The 19,212-nt window shown below is 47.8% G+C and overlaps 1 protein-coding gene across 1 annotated transcript; it reads left to right on the forward strand.

Moving 5' to 3' along the window:
* Positions 1-10,851: 10,851 nt before the first annotated feature.
* On the forward strand, positions 10,852-16,797 carry NKX1-2 (NK1 homeobox 2). The gene is made up of 4 exons (XM_074374458.1): positions 10,852-10,951; positions 11,595-11,749; positions 11,852-12,217; positions 13,800-16,797. The coding sequence occupies exons 1-4, from the start codon at positions 10,852-10,854 to the stop codon at positions 14,544-14,546; spliced, it is 1,368 nt and encodes a 455-aa protein (XP_074230559.1). The 3' UTR covers positions 14,547-16,797.
* Positions 16,798-19,212: the final 2,415 nt, after the last annotated feature.

The following is a 19,212-nucleotide window of genomic DNA, read 5'->3' on the forward strand; positions in this document are numbered from 1 at the left end:
GACCTTCACTGGTGTTCTCAGCCTCTGGTCCGTCCGGTGACAGTCCTAAAAGCAAGTTGATAGTTGGGCCCATTGATGGGACAGTCCTGCGTGCCTGAGAAGCAATAATAAGAAAATGAACCTAAAAAGGAAAGAAAGAAAGAAAGAAAATGAACCTAAAGACAAGTCTGCAGTGTAAGCTATAATTCCAGAACAAGCTGGAAAAAAAGTGCGTTCAAGGACCGGAATTGTTCAAGAAATTATAGGATGGCTACTGAGAGAAATATTATGCCACCAAAAAGGAAGACCAGGTTACAACATGGAAAATGCTCATGTTATGACATTGTATGAAAAAGCAGAATAGAAAATTGTATGTAGACCACAGTCTGCAAAAATAAAGATGCACAGGAATGGGGCTGAGAAGAAAATGGGAATATTGCAGTGTGTTGGCTCAGTGAGGTTCTGGATGAATTTTTACATTCTATTTAATGTTACAACATTTTTGTAACACTTTTATAAAAAACAGGTAGAAAAGGGGGAAGAGTATCCTTGGCTGCCCCTCTGACCCTTTCAAGTGTTTAAGTTGAAATTTGAAAAAAAATTGACTTCTCTTGTCCTGACTTAGCTTTAAGGTTTCAAAAGAAGACCATGTTAAGATGGCCACTTTGTTTCAGGCTCTTGACTCACAGATAGGACAAAGACTTCATCAGCATATTAGAACTTTAATCCAGTTCAGTGAATTGTGCATGTCAAGTTGATAAGTTTACTGGAGAAACTGTGTGTACTCTGTTGATTATACAGGAAAAACATAAAATGTAGTTCCTGCCCTTGGGGGATTTACAATCTGGTTAGGGGAGAAACAAGCATGAGACCTTAAATTGAGCATGGTTCTTAGTTGCAGACAACAGAAACCATACCAGCTAGAGGGGTATGTTTACATAGGGCATTAAGGAGCTCACAGACTTCCAGGAGGACTGGAGAACCAAGCTCAAGGACCACATAGCCAAGAGCCATGCAGCTATGAGAAATGGCCAATTGTATTGTTCTATTGGAAATAAACTGCCCCATCACTTGGCTCCTAAGATAACAGGGATGTGATAGTACAGCCCCCAAAGAACCAAATCTGCCACTGTACCTTCTGAAGATTCTACCTGTGGCCACCACCTCCCTTTTATGATGTCTGGCTTGGTGGAACCTAATCCAACCTGCAAGGGAGTCTGGGAAATGCAGCTTTTAGCCTTCCAGATTCTATGGTACAGGAGCTGAGTGAGTCAGTCTGGATAATCTACCACAAACATCATGATCCATACATCATCCATGCATTAGGCCCAGTAGGACTTAGGGGTCCAAAAAGGTTTCAAGTGAGATCTTTGCCTTTGAGTCAAGACTGGACCAAAAGTGGGTACACTTTTAAGATGACTGACCATATGTGGGCCGAGTGCCATTGAGTGACAGACACAGCCAAGAGGATGGGCTCTGTGGGCCGTGAAGGGCAGCAATGGTCTCTGAGCAGAGGGGCAGCCTGAAATGCACCTTGAAGAATGATTGGGCTTTAGCTTCATGCCAAGGAAAAGGAGGAGAAAGGGCATTTCTGCCTGTGGTGGTGATTCCATGCACAGTTCTCCCTCCTCCACTAGCTGTACATGACCTTGGGCAAGTCACTTTCTACATCTAAGATTATGGTAGACAGAATAATGGCCCCTCGAAGATGTCCACATCCTACTCCCCAGAACCTGTGAATGTGTTACTTTACATGGCAAAAGGGACTTTACAGGTGTGATTGAGCTAAAAATCTTGAAGTGGGAGATTATCCTGGATGATCCAAATGGGTTTAATCTAATCACATGAATCCTTATAAAGGAAAAAGGGAGGCAGGAAAGTTAGAGTTAGAGAAGGAGACATGACAACAGAAGCAGAGGTGAGAGAGATTTGAAAATGCTACGCTGCTGGGCTTGAATACAAAGGGGCCACAAACCAAGAAATGCAGGTGGCCTCTAGAAGATGGAAAAGGCAAAGAAATAGATCCTCCCCTTGTAGCCTCCAGAAGGAATGCAGTCCTGCTAACACCTTGAGTTTCGGACTCCTTGACTCTAGAACTGTAAGAGAATAATAGGAAATGAATACAGGGACCCAGGTCCCTCACTTGAAGAATGACAATGATGGTCCAAGACAATAAGTCTCTAAGTGTGGGCTCAGACCTGACCCAAAAGTCCACGACCTTTCTTTGGCTGTAATAGGAGAGGAGCATTGTGTAAGTTAGAGTTGCATTTGGCTGCACATAACAGAAACCCACTCAGACAGAGTTAACTTTTTCTCATATATCAAGAAGCCCCGAGAGGAAGACAGCCCTGGGCAGGTACAACAGCTCCAAGGACCATCAAGAAATAGGCCACTTCCATCTTTCTGCTCCACCATCCTTAGCGTATATCTTTCACCCTCATGCTCTCAAGGTGCCTGCTGCACCCTCAGGCATTACATCCACATTTCAGGCAAGAAAAAGGGAAGGAAAATGGAAAAGGGTCTGTGACAGCTGGGTCTTGCCCTTTATACCAGGAAAAACAAAAGCTATCCCAGAATCCTGACCCAATAGATTCTTGTTATATCTTTTGGGCCAGAGCTTGTCAAGTGGCAGATTAACACTCCGGTGTGCAGGGATGCATATTTCATCAACAAACCTGGGCCTCTTGCATTTCCAATAACAAGTCTACAAATCATGTCTGAATTTCAGCTTAAACATGAATCCTTCCAATCTTCTATTGCTATAGTAGGTGTGTGTAACCCTTAAGGCAATGGTGGTAGGAGGTGGGGCCTTTGGGAGGTGATTAGATCATGAGGGTGGAGCCCTCACAAATGGGATTAGTGCCCTTATAAGAGAACCCAGAGAGCTAGCTTGTTCCTTCCACCATGTGACAACACAGTGAGAAGTTAGCAGTCTGCAACCTGGAAGAGGGCTCCCCCGCCCCAGAATCTGAACATGCTGGCACCCTGATCTGGGACTTCCAGCCTCCAGAACCATGAGCAATAAATTTCTGTTGTTTATAAGCCACTCATTCTATGGTATTTTGTTTCAGCAGCCCAAATAGAGAAAGAAAAGAGAAAGAAGGAAGTAAAACTGTGCAGGCAAAGTTAGCTGGTGCCTACTACCCACAGGGACTCTTTGTTCTCACCAAAGTCTGTCTTCCCTGGAAAGTGACACCAGACCAAGTGAGGCCTACGTGGGCCAAGGGGTCTTCTGTTTTACTGAGATGGGCCATAGTGAAAAAAAGTAGAGATCCCTTGATCTAGAAGTGCCTCTCCAGCTTTAGTGTGCATTAGAATCACCTGCGGGGCTTATTAAGCGAAGTAAGTCAGAGAAAGGTAAAAATCATATGATGTTGCTTATAGGTGGAATGTAAAAAAAAAAAAGATACAAATTGTATTTACAAACCAGAAATAGACTCATAGACATAGAAAACAAACCATGGTTACCAAAGGGGAAAGGAGGGGATATATTAGGAGTTTGGGATTAACAGATATACATTACTATATATAAAAATAGATAAACAACAAGGACCTACTGTATAGCACAGGAACTGTATTCAATTTCTTGTAATAAGCTACAATGGAAAAGAATCTAAAAATACATGTATTTATGTATATATATGTATAGAACTGAATTACTTTGCTACACCTGAAACTAACATTATAGATCAACTACACTTCAATAAAAATAAAATAAAATAAAGAATATGAAACAACAAACAAACACAGGTTTAGATTCAGGAGGCCTGGGATGGGCTGGTGAACCTGCGTTTCTGACAGGCTCCCAGGCAATACTGATGCTGTTGCTGTCTGGATAAGGACCGTGTTTCTCGAATTTTAAGGTGCATGTGAATTACCTGGAGACCTTATTAAAATGCACATTCTGATTGAGTAGGTCTGGGGTGAAACCTGAGATTCTGCATTTCTAACGTGCTCTCAGGTAGGCTGCTAGGGCTGGTCCACAGACCTTCCTTTAAGTAACCAGGGTCTAGATTCTAGACTCCAGAGTGACCTCTCATGCCTCTGGCAGCTCTGATAGTCTATGACCCTGTGGTTTTTTGATTTCCTAAAAAGAGATCACTTTGCAGGGGAACAGCATGTTCACAATATTGCCGGCATATGTGCATGTTGTTAATAGAGGTGCTGATTGTCCCGGTTGTAAATTTTGCTCCCCGCTGGCTTCTTCCCTCCTTCCTGTGGCTGCAGCACTGTCTCCAAGCAGACAATGCGGGGAGGCTCAGGATCTCTGCTCAAGTGCTTCTGAGTAACCTGAGCAAAGGTTTGTGGGCAAGGATACAACAAGTGATGCTTTCCTGGGATTTCCATTTTCCTTCGGCCTTTCTTTGGCCATGGAGCCACCTGTTCCCTGTTCATATAAAGAGTGGGGAGTTGGCAGCTTTCAATCGGTCTGCTGAATTAGGAGGATCTGGCCTCAAACCATCAGCACACTCCCATGAGACACTTTTTATTTACAAAGATGTGGGCAGGGGTAAGGGAAAGCTGCAAAGAACTTGTACTCGGAGGCTAGCAACAGCAGAACCTTTACCACCCCGAGGCCTGAGTTCTTACTACAACCATGTAAGACCTACAGCTGCACGAGAGCTGTGGCCTTTGGTACAGGAACGTGGCCGCTGACCTGTAGCTGGGTGGAGGGAAGTCAGTAGCCACTTTCCTCCCATCTCTTCTGTCCCTGCAGTTTTCTTTTGCAAAGAGCGTGGTCACCCAGTGTAAGAGCATAAGGTTGTTCCACAAATGCATGGGATTTTCCCTAAGGAAGTTGGAGCCATTGTAAAACCATACCTACATCTAAACATTTCTAGATCTTATTCTTATTTTCAACTTAGCCTGCACCACCTCTTAAGGTGGGGGGTTTCCAGTCTATCTTAATCAGACTGGGGAGCCTTGGGTTTATGCTGTTGGGCCACAGTTTATTCCTTTCAACTCTTCAACATGCTAAGCACCAGGTGCTAACAGGCTCAAAGACAAGTGCTGTGTGGCCCTGGCTTCAGGACTGTCTGAGGACCAGGCATTCTCTATCCCACACAGTGGGATAAAGGCTGTGGCAGTTAGGGAACTTTGACCCCGGCTAATTGAATTTCAGAACTGGGGAGGGGAGCAAGGGGAAAGTTGGGAAGGTCATAAGGCAATTTACAGAATCAAAGGAAATGCTCAGCAACCAGACCTCAGAAAGTACCAGAACCATGAGTTCCAGGAGTGGGAAATGGCCGATGGTTTCTTTCAGGCATTGTTACTAGATGAGGCAGCCTCAGGCCAGTGTCAGTCACTCTGCTTCAGATTCCGGGGCTGGGTGGGGGGCCTGATTGGTCCTGCAGGAGGCCACTCCCACCCGAGGCCCTCGATTGGCAGTCCCACCACTACTGCACGTAAGGGGGATATCTGAGCAAAGTAAAACTACCAGTCCCAGGAAAGGGGGTGAGGATGCCGATCCAGCGAAAGCAAGAGAAGTCCACCCAAGCCAGATGGACGCCTGTGGGAAGGAGCACCCGGCTCAGCCTGGACAGTCGGGAAGGCCTCACAGAAGAAACAGAACTTGAACAGAGGAGTCTTGAAGATGAAAGGAGGTTCCCAGATTGGCATGGGATAAAGAGAGCATTGCTGGAAAGACATGCACACAGGTCTGAGAGTGAGTTCTACCCAGGGCTCTTCCAACTGCCAGGATTAGAATGCCCCTCAGAGGTGTGTGGTGGTTAGTTTCATGTATCAACTCAGCTGGGCCATAGGTCAAATGTTGTTCTGAATATATCTGTGAGGGTGTTTTGGATGTAACTAATATTTAAACTGGCAGACTGAGCAAAGCAGATTGTCCTCCCTAATGTGGGTGGGCCTTATCCAATCAGTTGAAGGCCTGAATTGACCAAAAAGGCTAACCTTCCTCTGAGTAGGAGAGTTCTTCCTGCCTGACAGCCTTCAAACTGGGACAATGACCCCCCTCCCCCACCCCCTGCTTTTCAAGTCAAATTGGAACACTGGCTGGCTCTTCCTGGGCTTTGAGCCTGCCAGCTCACCCAGATCTTAGGACTTGCCTGTCTTCATAATTGCATGAGCCAATTCCTTTTTAAAAAATAATCCCTTTGTATCCATCTCTATTTCCATCTCCATCTCTATCTCTATATCCTTTTGACCCGTTTTCCTTGTCCATTGGGCTCAAATACCCACCACTGGCAGGAAACATGCTCCGAGGGCTTAATTCCAACTCCTGGGAGAGGGATTTGACTGGTCCAGCTCAGCTGGTTAAGCTGGCTGCATAAGGCAGCCCAAGGAATAGGCTAGCCCATGGGTCAGGTGTCTATCCCCCCACAGCCTCCACCCAGCCCACTGCCCACTCACCAGCATCCAGGGGCTGGCCAGGGTCTCTGAGAAGGGAGCATGCGTGGGCAGGGGACCCACACACATCTCACCCAGAACACAGCCTGTCCAGGGACCAAGGCTGAACAGACAGCTGGGTTAGATAGTCAAGAGCCTTGCATTCGGTGCTAACACCTTTAGTCTTTACCCCACAAACCACAGTAGCCATGGAAACACCGAAACAGTGAATCAGGTGAGCTCACTTGACAAATGCACAGTGGGGATGGCAGACTGCTGACCCACAGACCTGTTTCTGATAGCCTGTTTTTCAACATTTTGAATTAGTTACCAGCTTGAAAACTTTGGCGATGTCACATAAGAATTCAGATTTCCAATTTCTTTGGGGCAATACAGAGATCTGGCAGGACTGATCAGCCTTCCTGCAGGGTCACTGTGCACCGGGTGGAGGAGAAGCAGCCCCTCGAGTGGAATGAGGCCACTTCAGCCTGCCAGGGCCCTCAGCCAGCTGGCCTGCTTATGGAGGCGAAGGGCTGGAGTTTGCATACCTAAGTGAGGTGAAAAGCCTGCGGGCAGCAAGGCAAGGAGAACAGGGAAGAGAAGATTGAAGGCATGAAATCTGGGCACAGATGTGGGGACCAGAGGACTTTGTCACCTGCCTTGCAGGAGATCATCCAAGAATGATGGATCATATAGATCTTCATTCAACCAGGAAGCAGGTACTTCATACACTTGCCAAGTCCTGCCTTGCTCTCTTGTCTGTATTCTGCACGTGCCTCTCTTTGGAACAGAGCGTGAATGTGACATGTGATGCTCAGGGTCAGACAGAGCCCAGAAAGAGCCTGTATTCTGTCCTGACTCCTCTTGGCCTTGGCCTTCACCAGTTCCCTCCTCACATGGCCTCAGCTGGTCACTTGGCATTTTTTTCCACATTCTTTCTCCCAGTGGCAATTTTCTACTTTTCCAGATGCAATTTGGCTTGCCTGGCAATTCCCTCCTCTTGGACTCCTCCTGGGAATATCTTATAATGTTAGGAAATACTGAACACAAGAGCTTCCAAAACTGGATCCCAAAACCGGCACCACAGTATCCTCCCAGGCAGTGCTTGGGCTCAGTAATTTTCTCTGACGTCCTCTCCTTTATCCTGGATGTACGTAACTTTGAAGGAAAGCCATTTGATAAATATCTGCAACTGGATTTCACCTTGGGGCAGGAATGTGATTTCCTTGATAAGAACCTTGCTGAACCAGGCACTGAGATCTTGCTTCCTGGTTCAAGTCTCAGCTTCATCACTTCCTAGCTCTGGGATCGTGGGCAAGTTACTTTAGCTCTCTGAGCTTGGTTTTTACGACTGTCAATTAGGGATATAATAGTGCCTGCTTTGTAGGGTCATAAGGAGGGTTAAATGAAGTAAAGCCAAATAAGCAAAAGGCTTAGCCAAGTGCCTGGTCCAGAGCAAGTGCCCAAGGAAGAACAGCTCTGATTGTTATTACTAATTGTCATTATCAGGATCAATTGACATGTATTCTACTTATCAATACTGCCCCCATTGCTTTATCACCTTCTCTGATGCTTCCTCCACATTTCTGAAATAAAGAAGTTGATTATTTTTTTAACTTGTTGATTTCCAAAAAGGAGTACTGATTCCTTAAAGCAAAATGTATTGCGTAAACATTTCAATTTTGGTTGCAGTCTGGGGACGGGTAGGAAGTCTACACTTTGAGCTTTCACAAATCAAAGTCTCTGAAGTAGGTTTTTAAAAGGAATATTTGCTCTGCTTGGCAGCCAGAGTTCAAAGCCCTGGTGGGAAATGGTAAATGCTAGCCTTTAATTGTAAATGAACTCTCCAGCAACAAGGGGTATAAAGTCAAGCAAACATTTAACAACTGATTCTGCTGCTATCAGTAAGTAGTATCCTTTAAAAAGCCAGTGCCTCCCCACTCCCGTTCTGCAGACCATTTTTCGAGTTGAAGAAGTACATCTTGGGGAGAGCTGGCTGAGGTCAGGACTAATGGAGGTGCTCACACAGCTACACGCTGTTAACTTCTCTCCTCTGTCACCAAGCTGTGCCTTATGAAGCTGTCTCTTTGGCATCTATGTTCTACCCCATGGGCTGGCCCAGACTACAGGGTGTTACCTGGAGAATTTAAGTTGTATTTTATTTCAGGAACATAAGATTTTATCTAGGGTGCTTTAACGCTGCTCATAATACTGCTCTCCCTCTGCATAAACTGTAAATTCTTTTCATTGTTAACTCTGGTCATGGCTCAGGCAGCATCTCCTCAAGTCTGTGCTGGAATTATAGGCCACTTTGTTTGTGGAATAGCACGGGAAGCTTGGCACCATTGATTTGCATCAGTGCCTCCAGAATAGCCTTTGCCTTCTCCTTAAAGATACTATCTAAACTGTGAAATTCATTAAATAGCCCCAGAAATGGATCAGGTTATTTAACACAACATCCCTAATGGCGCAATATCTCAGCTGTCTGCACTGATAGTGAACATTGTCTTGGATAGTGTTATCAGCCCAGGACACCCGCTATGAATATTGATCCCCAGCTTGTTACAGCCATCACTTGCCATCAGGACAGGTCAGGGATGGAACCCACCTAGCATCAAAGCAATTTAAAGACAGCACTCAGGCGGAATTTTAATGCCCACACTGAAAACACAAATCAACTCCATGCAGGGGGAAGGTGGCTTGCTGGATATGGATGTGGATCACTTATTATATAGGAACCCCTTGTGTATAAATACACATGGTAGATATGGATATATTTATCATATAGGAAGCCCTTGTGGATAAATACGCCCGAGAGGACATTATCGAGTCAACATGCCACCAAATTGTTCCTACAGGAAGTCTCACTGCCTTCTGGTCATTTACAAAGCAGGTGGCCAGAAAAACAATTCCCTAAGGCAGCCCCTCCTCTCACCAAATTGAAGGATTTAGCCTGTTCTTTGGGTGGGGCATTTCTCTTTAAGTTGGGTGAGTAAGAGGATGCATTTTATTCCTTCAGTATTGATGGGAGACACTGTGATGTTTCCTGTGTCATCTGTCTCCAGGAGCCAAGTATTGAGTGCAAGGGTTCACATGAGCTTGTCCTGCACTGAACACACATATCAGAAATATAGGAAAAATAAAGGACAATGGGGGGAGAAAAAGATAATTAATAGAGGGAGCTCTGAAAGATTCACAGTCTTAAAGCCATGGGCCTTATGTGGTCTTGACTTTCCAATTTTTGCTTCTCCTCTTTCTGCTCCCTTTCCCCCTATATTTAATACCTGTGGACCTCAAAGGACAGATATTTTTGGAGACAATTGATAAAGTGAAATGAAAATGATCTGGGTTTGGGCTGCCCCTTGGTTGTCTGTGGCTTCCCTGTCCCCCTGGGTTGGGAGTATGGGGTGCCCCCGGGAATACCGGCTCACCTTCCCATGGAAGTGGCCTCGATATTTCTTACAGGAGAACAGATAAGAGAGGGGCCATGGGAAGCCAGAAATGTCCACCTGGAGCTACCTTAAAGAGGTCTATTTCTAGCTACCCTGAAGAATCTAAATGAGAAAACATGAATGTGGTGGGGAAAAGTAAAGGAGGGCTAGGATCAGTGGGGAGGGAGAGAGAATGAAAAGAAAGTTTAAAAAAAAAAAAGTCAAGTGAGAACTGGGTGAGAAAGAGTTGTCAAAACAAAAAATAAACTACCCTATCTGTGATCTGGAAGGTCCTGTGATTTGAAATCCAGGTTCCTGGGTGGGTATCACCGTTTAGAGCCACCATGACTTTCTCTGGTTTTGACAAGTTGTGCATTCCCTCTGGTGGGAGGTGGTCCGGGGGCTTGGGCAGAGCACTTCCTTTCCTGATTTCCTTTTAAAGCACAATCCATCTCGTCTTTAGGACTGGAGCTGGCATGAATTTCGGCAGGGCTTTAAAGTCCCCAGGGAATACAGTAGCCACCTCTGGGAGGGGTCCCAAGGTTTGAATGAAAAAAGCTCCCAGGAGCTGGCCCTTGAGGCCTTCTCATCTATAACAGATGGGATTAGCCGCGCCCCCCCACCCCGCCCCCTGCACTTTAATGAGAAGGGTTCTCCTCCCCTTCCTACTCCTACCTGCTTCGACAATGTTAATTGCCAAGTCATTGTTTGGAAACCCCATGGGGCAGGGAAGAAAGGAACAGCAGCCTTAGAGGTGGTTCTAGGCAGAGGGGTGGGAGAAGCCTCAGAATTTGCCGCTGAGATAAATGCTTAGCGCTTACAGACTGCTCCCCAAGTGACAAAAGGGAAAAAGAAACGTTAAGAAGGGCGTGGCAGGTGGAAGCTTCACCAAGGACTGATGGGCACTATCCCACCAGACTTGGTGGGCAGGTAGAAGCCGATTCAATCATCCCTGTTCTCTGACCTTAAATCCAAACCAGATAAGCACCTTTTAACCTTTTTTCTTTTTAGGTCAACTGGGAGGGTGGGTGTCAAAATGCAAGATTCCCAGGGACCCAATATTTGTTGCAAATGATCAAATCTGTGACTCTGAAGAATGCCTGAAGGGCACCTGGGACTGAGCTTGGTGTCTCCGCAGGCCGGGGCTGCCACCCTCAGCTGGCTCACCTGCCCTTACCAGGGCTTCTCACCTGGCTGTGAGACCCCAACCTGCCAAGGTTTCCAAAGCGGTGCGGCATTTTGGCAGGGGCTCAGACATCTCTCCAAAACCCTTGCTGCTCCCTGACCTAGCTAGGCTCCAGGATGGAAGGGAAAGCCTCTGACGCAGTGCAGGACTTTCGCTGTTTCCTAGAGAGCAGAACGTACTGAAAAGAATATTGGTCCGAGAAGGGAGACCTGGGTTCGAATCCTGACTCTTATCACCAACCAACAGTGACCCTGGGCAATGGCACTTCTTATCTCACTTCTTATCTTTGAACCTTAGTTTACTCTTCTTAAAACGGGGCCAACAGTCCTGTCAGGCCACGCCCACTTCACAGGGATGCTTAGAGGACCAAATGAGATCGTGCAAACCGATGAGCTTTGTAAACTGCGAGAACACGAGAGCTTTTAAATCCAAGGTGACCAGGTCTGAGGCTACTACTGTGATTCACTGGCGAGGCATAAGTTCTGAACGTTACCTTGAAGTAATCACTGCTGGCCTCAGTCGCATCCCCAGTCAAAGGCGGGTGCACTGCGGGAGGCGAGAAATCCAAGCCCAAGTCAGAGTGCGTGTGTTGGGGGAATCTCCCAATGAAGGCGTTCGGACGTCCCTCCCTCGCGCACCCTGACTCCCGGCAGGTTGGGAGGAGGCGCGCGTAGCCGGCGGCGCTGTCCGGCCGGGCGCGCGCACCGGGCGCAGCAAGGCGCCCCCTCGCCTGGGCAAGAAGGCCCCGCAAGGCGCGGGGCAGTCTTGGGGCTGCTGCGGGAGCGCCCTGCACGTGGAGGGGACCTGGGTAGTGCAAGTGCCAATCCGCGCGCAGCACCCCGCGGCTCTCTCCCCGCTCCGCCTCCAAGCCCCCCTCCCCAGCTTCACTTGGCCGCCTCGACCTTCCTAGCGGCTGAGAGTTGCCGCCGAGTCACAGGCGAAGGCAAGCCTGAGCGAGGCCACCCCGGACCCCGCGCAGCCGGCCTCCGGCCTGCGGGCGGCGGGCATGCTGGCATGGCAGGACGGCGGGGCCAAGGCGGCTCCTTCCCACCACAAGATCTCCTTCTCCGTTCTGGACATCCTGGATCCTCAGAAATTTACCCGCGCTGCGCTCCCGGCCATGCGCCCTACTCCCCTGGAAGCCAAGAAAAGTTTGGCAGAGGCGGAAGCAGGGAACGACGCCAGCCAGGGGGACCCGGCTGGGCAGCGAGAGATGCCTGGTAAGGATGCGAATTGGCGCACAGCCCTGGAAAGCCCCAGCCTAGATGATGCGATGGTAAGGCGGGGGATTGGGGGGGGACAGCTGTGGACCGGTGAGTAGCCCTTAGAGGCATCTTCCCCAACGCGAGAAGGCGTATAGGACGAGTCGTGAAGTGCAGCCCCTGTCTCGTAATTAAGCTGAGGTTAAAAAGAAGGCCCCTAGCATCACGGGTCAGGGATTTACCACCGAAGCCTGTCCCTGCTCACCTGCTAAGCGAGTAAGCAGTCCAGCTCTGATTTACTCTGAGTGGAAACTAATAGTTACACAGCACCCACCTTATCCAGGCTCATTCATTTATTGGGCATGTAATGCGCCTGCCACATTCCAGGACCTGGGCTAGAGACTGGGATGAAAGTCATGAAAAACTTCAGAACCTGCGAGGTAGACAGCATCACCTCCACTTTCTGGATCAGGGGGCTGAGGCTAAATCATGTGTCCAGGGTCTTAGCAGGCTGTGAGGTCCGGTTTAGAAACCCAGTGCCCACTTCCAACCATCCAAATACAGCTGTAGAGACTCCGCCCTACATGCTCACTCGCCCCAGATCCTGTCTTCGACTAGGCTGGGGTTGGGGTAGGTGGGGTGGGGTGATAGGATGCTTTTGGTCCTTTCTCCCGGAAACCCTTTTTGACTTAACTCCTAACTTCGGTGGACACCTGATGAGGGGTCCAGGAAAGTTTGTGCCTGAAAGGAAAGACAAAAGATAGCAGGACTCAAGCTGGGTAAGGCACGAAGTTCCCTGGAGGGACGCCAAAGGTCAGAGGCACTGATCTGGGAGAGGCTTGATATCTCGGCCTCCCGCCCCGCTCACTTCTCCTCCCCAAGTTTTGTGGTGATTGTCTGGGGCTCTTGGCGCCTCTGGCGGCTGGGCTTGGGCCTGGATGGTCCGCCTGGTAATTGTTCGGATCGCCCCTCGCAGGGGCTGAGCTCCCCTTCCCCCACCCCCATGATCGATATTCTATTACTGGCGCCTGCATATCTCCTGCCCGCAGCTTGCGGGTACCGACTTCAAACCCCCTTTCCCTGTCTGATCCTAATATTGTTCGATTAAAACTTACCTTTAATAGATGACATCTATCGATCCGGCCCCGCACAAATCTGAAACTCCATTAACACGGCAGGAGAGAGAAGATGGGAAAGAGAGAATTTCACTTTAAAAGAGAGGAGGGGGCGCTTAATAACTTCATTTTTAATTGCTAGGAGTTCCAGGCCAAAATAGGCTTCTAGGGACTGGGAGATACAGCCCTAAACGCACTTGACATCTTGATGCCTTAATGTACAACGATACTATAAGGTTGTCCAACCTTATGGTAGTTATTTTTTCTTAATGCGGGGTGTCATTCATTCATTCATTCATTCAAAATACACTTCTTAGACGTCTACTACGTGGTAGATGAGTAAAGGGACACTGCACCCCTAAACCCCAACTCCTGGGAAGGACTTGCAACTCTATGCGGTCCTGGGGATGGGGGGGGGTGGTATCGGGTAGCGGGGAGAAGGGCAAAGCTGAGGTCTGGATTGGGGAGAGAGCTGCATGCTCTGAGGAGGATAAGGAAAGGTCTGTGGACCCGGAAGGGCCGGGTCGTTCCGGGCTCCTGATCACGGTCCCCTTCTTCTCTAGATGCTGCGGGCCGAGGCGCGGGCGCGGCGTCCCCCCTGGAGGGCTCGGAGGCGGAGGACGCGGAGGAGGAGGAGGACGTGGAGGACGTGGGGAGGCGGCGGCCGCAGCGGGCCGCGCGCCTGCAGGCGGGCCCCGCGCGCTCCCCCGAGGCGCGGGCCGAGGCACTGGCGGCGGCGGAACGCAGCACGTGCGGCCTCGCGGCCTCCCCAGGCTCGCCCGGCTCCCCACGGCCCCGGCGCCGGCGAGCCGAGCCCAACTGCGCCAAGCCGCGGCGCGCGCGCACCGCCTTCACCTACGAGCAGCTTGTGGCCTTGGAGAACAAGTTCCGGGCGACGCGCTATCTGTCTGTGTGCGAGCGCCTGAACCTCGCGCTGTCGCTCAGCCTCACTGAGACGCAGGTCAAAATTTGGTTCCAGAACCGCAGGACCAAGTGGAAGAAGCAAAACCCCGGCGCCGAGGGCGCGGCGCAGGTGGGAGGTGGCGCGCCCCAACCCGGAGCGCCCGGGGCTGCGGCTGGGGCGGGCGGCAGCGGCGCGGGGGGCAGTCCAGGTCCGCCCGGCCCGGGCGCGCTGCCTTTCCAGACTTTCCCCTCATACTCCACGGCAAGCGTCCTCTTCCCCACCGCCACCTCCTTCCCGCTGACGGCCGCCGCCGCCTCCGGGGGCTCCTTCGCGCCCTTCCTCGGGCCCTCCTACTTGACCCCTTTCTACGCCCCTCATCTGTGAACCCGGAGCCCCTCGGGCCCCACTTCGTCAGGACTCACGAGTCACTGGAGTGGACTTGTGGTCCCCACCCCGCGGAGCTGCACCGATGCGCAGGGACCGCCCCCTCCCGGTGCGCGGGTGTCTGCACGCCCCTTCCATTCCAAACTGCCAGGAGGCGCCGCCAGAGGGCCGGGAGAGGCCGCCCGCCGACTCCCAGCCGCGCGCCTTCCCGCCGCGCGGAACCCCTGAATCCACGCGGTCCATGAGAGGGGGCCAAGGATCTGCCATCTTTAAGTGTCCAGAGACTGAGGCTGTTCTCAAGCCTTCCCGTTTATGGACCTTGTTCTTCACTTTTGGTCAGGCTTAATTCCGTTCAAGGGCTCTTTTTGAGGGCCTGGGTATTCCGCGCGGGGCTCACAGAGCGGCGGGGATGGAGGCACCCGGAGCCAAGCCCCGCCCTCCAGTTGCTCAAACCTAGGGTGTAATTTTCAAAGATTTTGGCTCACTCAGAGGGTAAGGCGCTTTCCCTTCTCAAAGCAGACTGTTTCCCATTTCATACTTAATTATTGGCCCAAACCCAGCGATTCCTCCCAAATACTGAACAAAGTTGGAGAGAGCTGAGTCTGTGAACCACACTGCCGCCGTGAAATGGACAATTTTTTAAATGCATAAAACTCTACATTTTTAGATCTTCATTTAAGATTCGGACTTGAGCGCAATTCTTGTTCCAAGCAGTCTCTCCACAGGCTATTCCTGAGAAAATGGGTACCTTATTTTTCTGAGAAGACCAGAAATTCGTGCTGGGAAATGCAACACCTATATAGCTAGACTTGCCTGCTAAAGTAGTTCAGCACCACTGCAAGTTTTGAGAGCAGCTTTGACAAACCACGGCAGTGGCCCCAAAGGCATAAAAATGATTAACAAAGGGACCAATGGCTCAGCTAAAATCTTGAGGTCTGTGCATGAGACTGCCCATCTTGATTTGCAGTATTTGATCCTGTAAAACTTCGGTCCTGGCTAATGTCTCTGTCCCGGTAAGTCCTAGGCTTTCAACAGTGATCAAAGCTGGGGGAGAGTTAGCTTCTCCAGCACACACGGCGTCATGAATTGGACTTTTATTTCTTTTTTTTTATATAAGCACAAACTCAACATTATTAGAGCTTCATCTAAGATTCTGACTTGAAAGATACTCTGTTCCACACAGACTCTCCGTGATGGTATGGTGAACAAGCAAAAGGTTGTAAGGGGCTGTGAAAGAAATAATTATTGGGTGTAACAAGCTACCATGGAAGTAAAAAGTATTTTCATAATTGATTCAACTGCAAGAACTTAATATATGGACGTGAATTCTGCTAATTTTATTATCTCCCTAAAGAATTAGTTCTATAAAATTCTCTTGCCAGCTTTGTTTGGAATACTCTTCCTTTAGTTTTTTATGTAAAATGATTTGCAGCCCATATCTCAGAAACCCAGACTGCCCAACTAGGTCATGTATGTTTCACTCTCACCTTTATTTGATGACTTGAGGCCCGGAAATATCTATATGGATACCATATTCCTTGCTATTTCTTGGCATCCCATGTCATTAATAGTTAAATTTAATGATCAATGGCTTCTTATAAAGTAAAAGCACACTGTTTGGTATTATGAACTTGAAATAGCTACTTGTATTATTAGGATGAGAAAATACCCTCCCTTTCTTACAAATTAAATGAAGACTTCATATTCATGTGACTCTCATAAGATCTGAGAATATGTATTATTTAATTATAATTTATTAATTAGACTCTTTTCCCTCTATTCTAGAGAAGAAAAGTGTCCCCAAACAAGGCATTATAATTTTCTAAAAGACAACGGATGCCAGATGTAGTAGAAAATATTATTCACTTTGCATGTTGATAAACACTCCCTCAGTGACTATTCCTTGGTTTCTCAAAAGCAACATTCCACGTATCATGAACAGGCAATTCAAGTGCACAGAGGCAAGATATGTAACAAAGAAGCCGAATTTCTGTAAGACATGGGAAACATTCCATTCCTCTCAGATACCAGAATCCAGAAGACTCCAGTTGAAGAGAGGAACTAGGGAGGGAAGTGGGAGGCTTATCTGTCTGTGGACTAGCATGAAGTTCTGTAATTCCTGACCTTTGTCGTTTCTACACGTTTTAACGAGTAATGCTCAAAGTATGTGACTTTGGACTTCTGCTGCTTTAAAAGGCCCAGTGGCTTTCCAACCAAATCCTGACACTCAGTCTATTGACGTGTTTGTCTAATAAATTTTGTTTGTAATAATTTCTGGCTTATTTCTTGTCCTCCATTAGCGAACCTTTTAAATAATTATATAATAGTCAGAGGTTGTATGCATGTATTCCCCCCACCCCCCTACCCCCACCGCTAGCCTTGAGGGTATTTCTACTCCAATGCTACTTTCTTAAGTCATCCTTTTCAGACCCTTGCTAGATACACACACAGTGGTTCCATTTGCAGGCAGTATACACAAACACATTTAGGGCCATTTTTCATAGCAAAAGCAAAGCATCTTTACAGAATTTTAACTAGTGGCTACAAATTAAATCAACACCAGATTTCTAGGACATTAACTTCTAGCTTTACTTTACAAGTTCTTAATACCCCATAAAGGCTTTTGCAGATAAATTTTCAGACTTGGGGCATCCACTGGTCATAAATTTTTGATGTTAAAAATGACCATTTTAGATTCCCACTTGAAACCATATAGCCAGGGAACCTCATTTAAAGGAGTGACTAGAAGTATTTCTTACATTGAGAGACCCCTATCCATTTTATGGGCACATATCAACTTAGTGTACTTGTTTTTTAAGAAATAACTCTTAGGAACCTATTTAACTAGCTTTTAAAGTTTTGAGTAGACTAACATAGAAGTGCTTCAATAAATAATAAGTACATTTAAAAATGTAATTCCATCTTAGGTCAATTAAAGGCAAGCATCTAAGAGTCTACGAGGAAGTGGGAAGACACAAATTCAGAAAAAGAAAAACAGGGAAAGAGAAACAGAAAGTGCCCCCTCTTCCCTCCAGCGTGAGGAAAACTCAGAAGGAACGAGGCTGTGGAGAGAAAGGGGGAGACACTCAGTGGGAGATACCCAAAAGGGTCGCTTTTGCTGCACCCAACACCTGGTTCCCCTGGGCTGTGGTTTTCAAGGACTACAGGTAAGGTCCCTGGCCCCGGAGTGGCTGGGCTCAAAGCCACCTCCACCCCTCAGTCGATATGTGAACTTGGCAAGTTCCCCAGTGTCTCGGGCTCAGTTTCCTTACCATAGTGTCCGGCTCAGAGGACTGAAGAGAGGACTAAACGTGAGCTTGTGTGGGAGGCACTTAGCTTAGTGCCTGACACAATGAGGTAGTTATTATCCCAGCTGAAGCTGCAAAGGACACTAAAGATGCCGAACGTAGCCCAACCACCTCCTCTACAAAACTTTTATGGCAGTGTAATAAATGCAGAACTGAATATATCAGATGTGTACAGCTTGGTGTGTATCCACAAACAGTACCCAGATCAAGAACAGAACATTGCAAGCACCCTGAGCCCCGCCCCTGTGCCACCTTCCCATGCCTCCCTCCCCAAGGGTGACCACTATCCTACTTCTAACAGCATAGTAGCTAATGCCTGTTTTTTCCTTCTAATTATAAAAATTGAATCCTACAGTCTGTTCTTTTTTGTGTCCGGCTTTCTTTGCTCAACATTATTTGTGAGTTTCGTCCATGTTGTGTATAGTTGTAGACTATTTATTTCTATTACTGTTGGCACATTACTGTAAACACCTGCCACAATTTATCTATCCACTCTACTGTTGATGGGTGATCAAATACATTTTGCCATTTTGATTAAACAGTCTTATACGTATCTTCTGGCAAATACATCTTCATGTTTCCTTTGGGAATACATCTCGGAGTGGGGTTACTGGGTATGCATAAGTCTAGCTTTAGTAGATACTGCCCATCAGTTCTCCAGTTGTTGAAATTTATGTTCCCACCTGCAATGGGTAGAGTTCCTGGTGTTCCACATCCTTCTAGGATTGACCACCTTTTTTATTCCAATGATTCTATAAAGCACGTAGTAGTATCACATTTGCATTCCAATGTTCATTTCCTGATGGGTAGTGATGTTTACTCTCTCTTCATATGCCTATTATTGGCCACTTGGTATCTGTTTTGGTGAAATGTAATCAGCCCTTCTGCCCACTGGTTAACTCTCTCATTTACTGGTGAATAAACTGAGTCTAAGAGAGGAGGAGACTTGCCCAAGGTCACGCATCTGGTAAGAAAAGAGCAGAGCCTGAAACCTGAGCCTAATAACCCCAGAGTGATTTAAATTGTATGTGGGGCTGCCAATCATGTAAAATGTTTGGTAAAAAAAAAAAATTGTTTTAAATGATCTGAGAGCTATTTGGCATTATGTCATTACAGGTCAAGAGTCAGTCTTGGAAAGAAAGGGCATCTGTTGTTGCTTCCTCACTCTCGTCCTTTCTTCCTGCCACACCCTGTCCTGAGCACCCATTTTGTGCCACCAACTGTTCTGGATGATGGGAATTTATTAAGGCAAATGATGTCCCAGGCACAGGGATAATTCCAGTTTGTGTATTCCTTTCCTTTCCTATGACTACAGTGGTTTGTGGAGTGAAAAGAGTACGGCCCTTTATTTCCTCTCT

Source organism: Camelus bactrianus, chromosome 11 (assembly GCF_048773025.1).
Source record: "Camelus bactrianus isolate YW-2024 breed Bactrian camel chromosome 11, ASM4877302v1, whole genome shotgun sequence".
NCBI classification, from domain to species: domain Eukaryota; kingdom Metazoa; phylum Chordata; class Mammalia; order Artiodactyla; family Camelidae; genus Camelus; species Camelus bactrianus.

What these genes read in the sequence shown, in the direction of transcription:
- NKX1-2 (XM_074374458.1), top strand. Translation starts at nt 10,852, where the DNA reads ATGCCTGAAGGGCACCTGGGACTGAGCTTGGTGTCTCCGCAGGCCGGG. An exon ending in TGCACGTGGAGGGGACCTGG is followed by an intron (nt 11,750 to 11,851) that starts GTAGTGCAAGTG and finishes CGACCTTCCTAG; the next exon opens with CGGCTGAGAGTTGCCGCCGA. An exon ending in CCAGCCTAGATGATGCGATG is followed by an intron (nt 12,218 to 13,799) that starts GTAAGGCGGGGG and finishes CCGGGCTCCTGA; the next exon opens with TCACGGTCCCCTTCTTCTCT.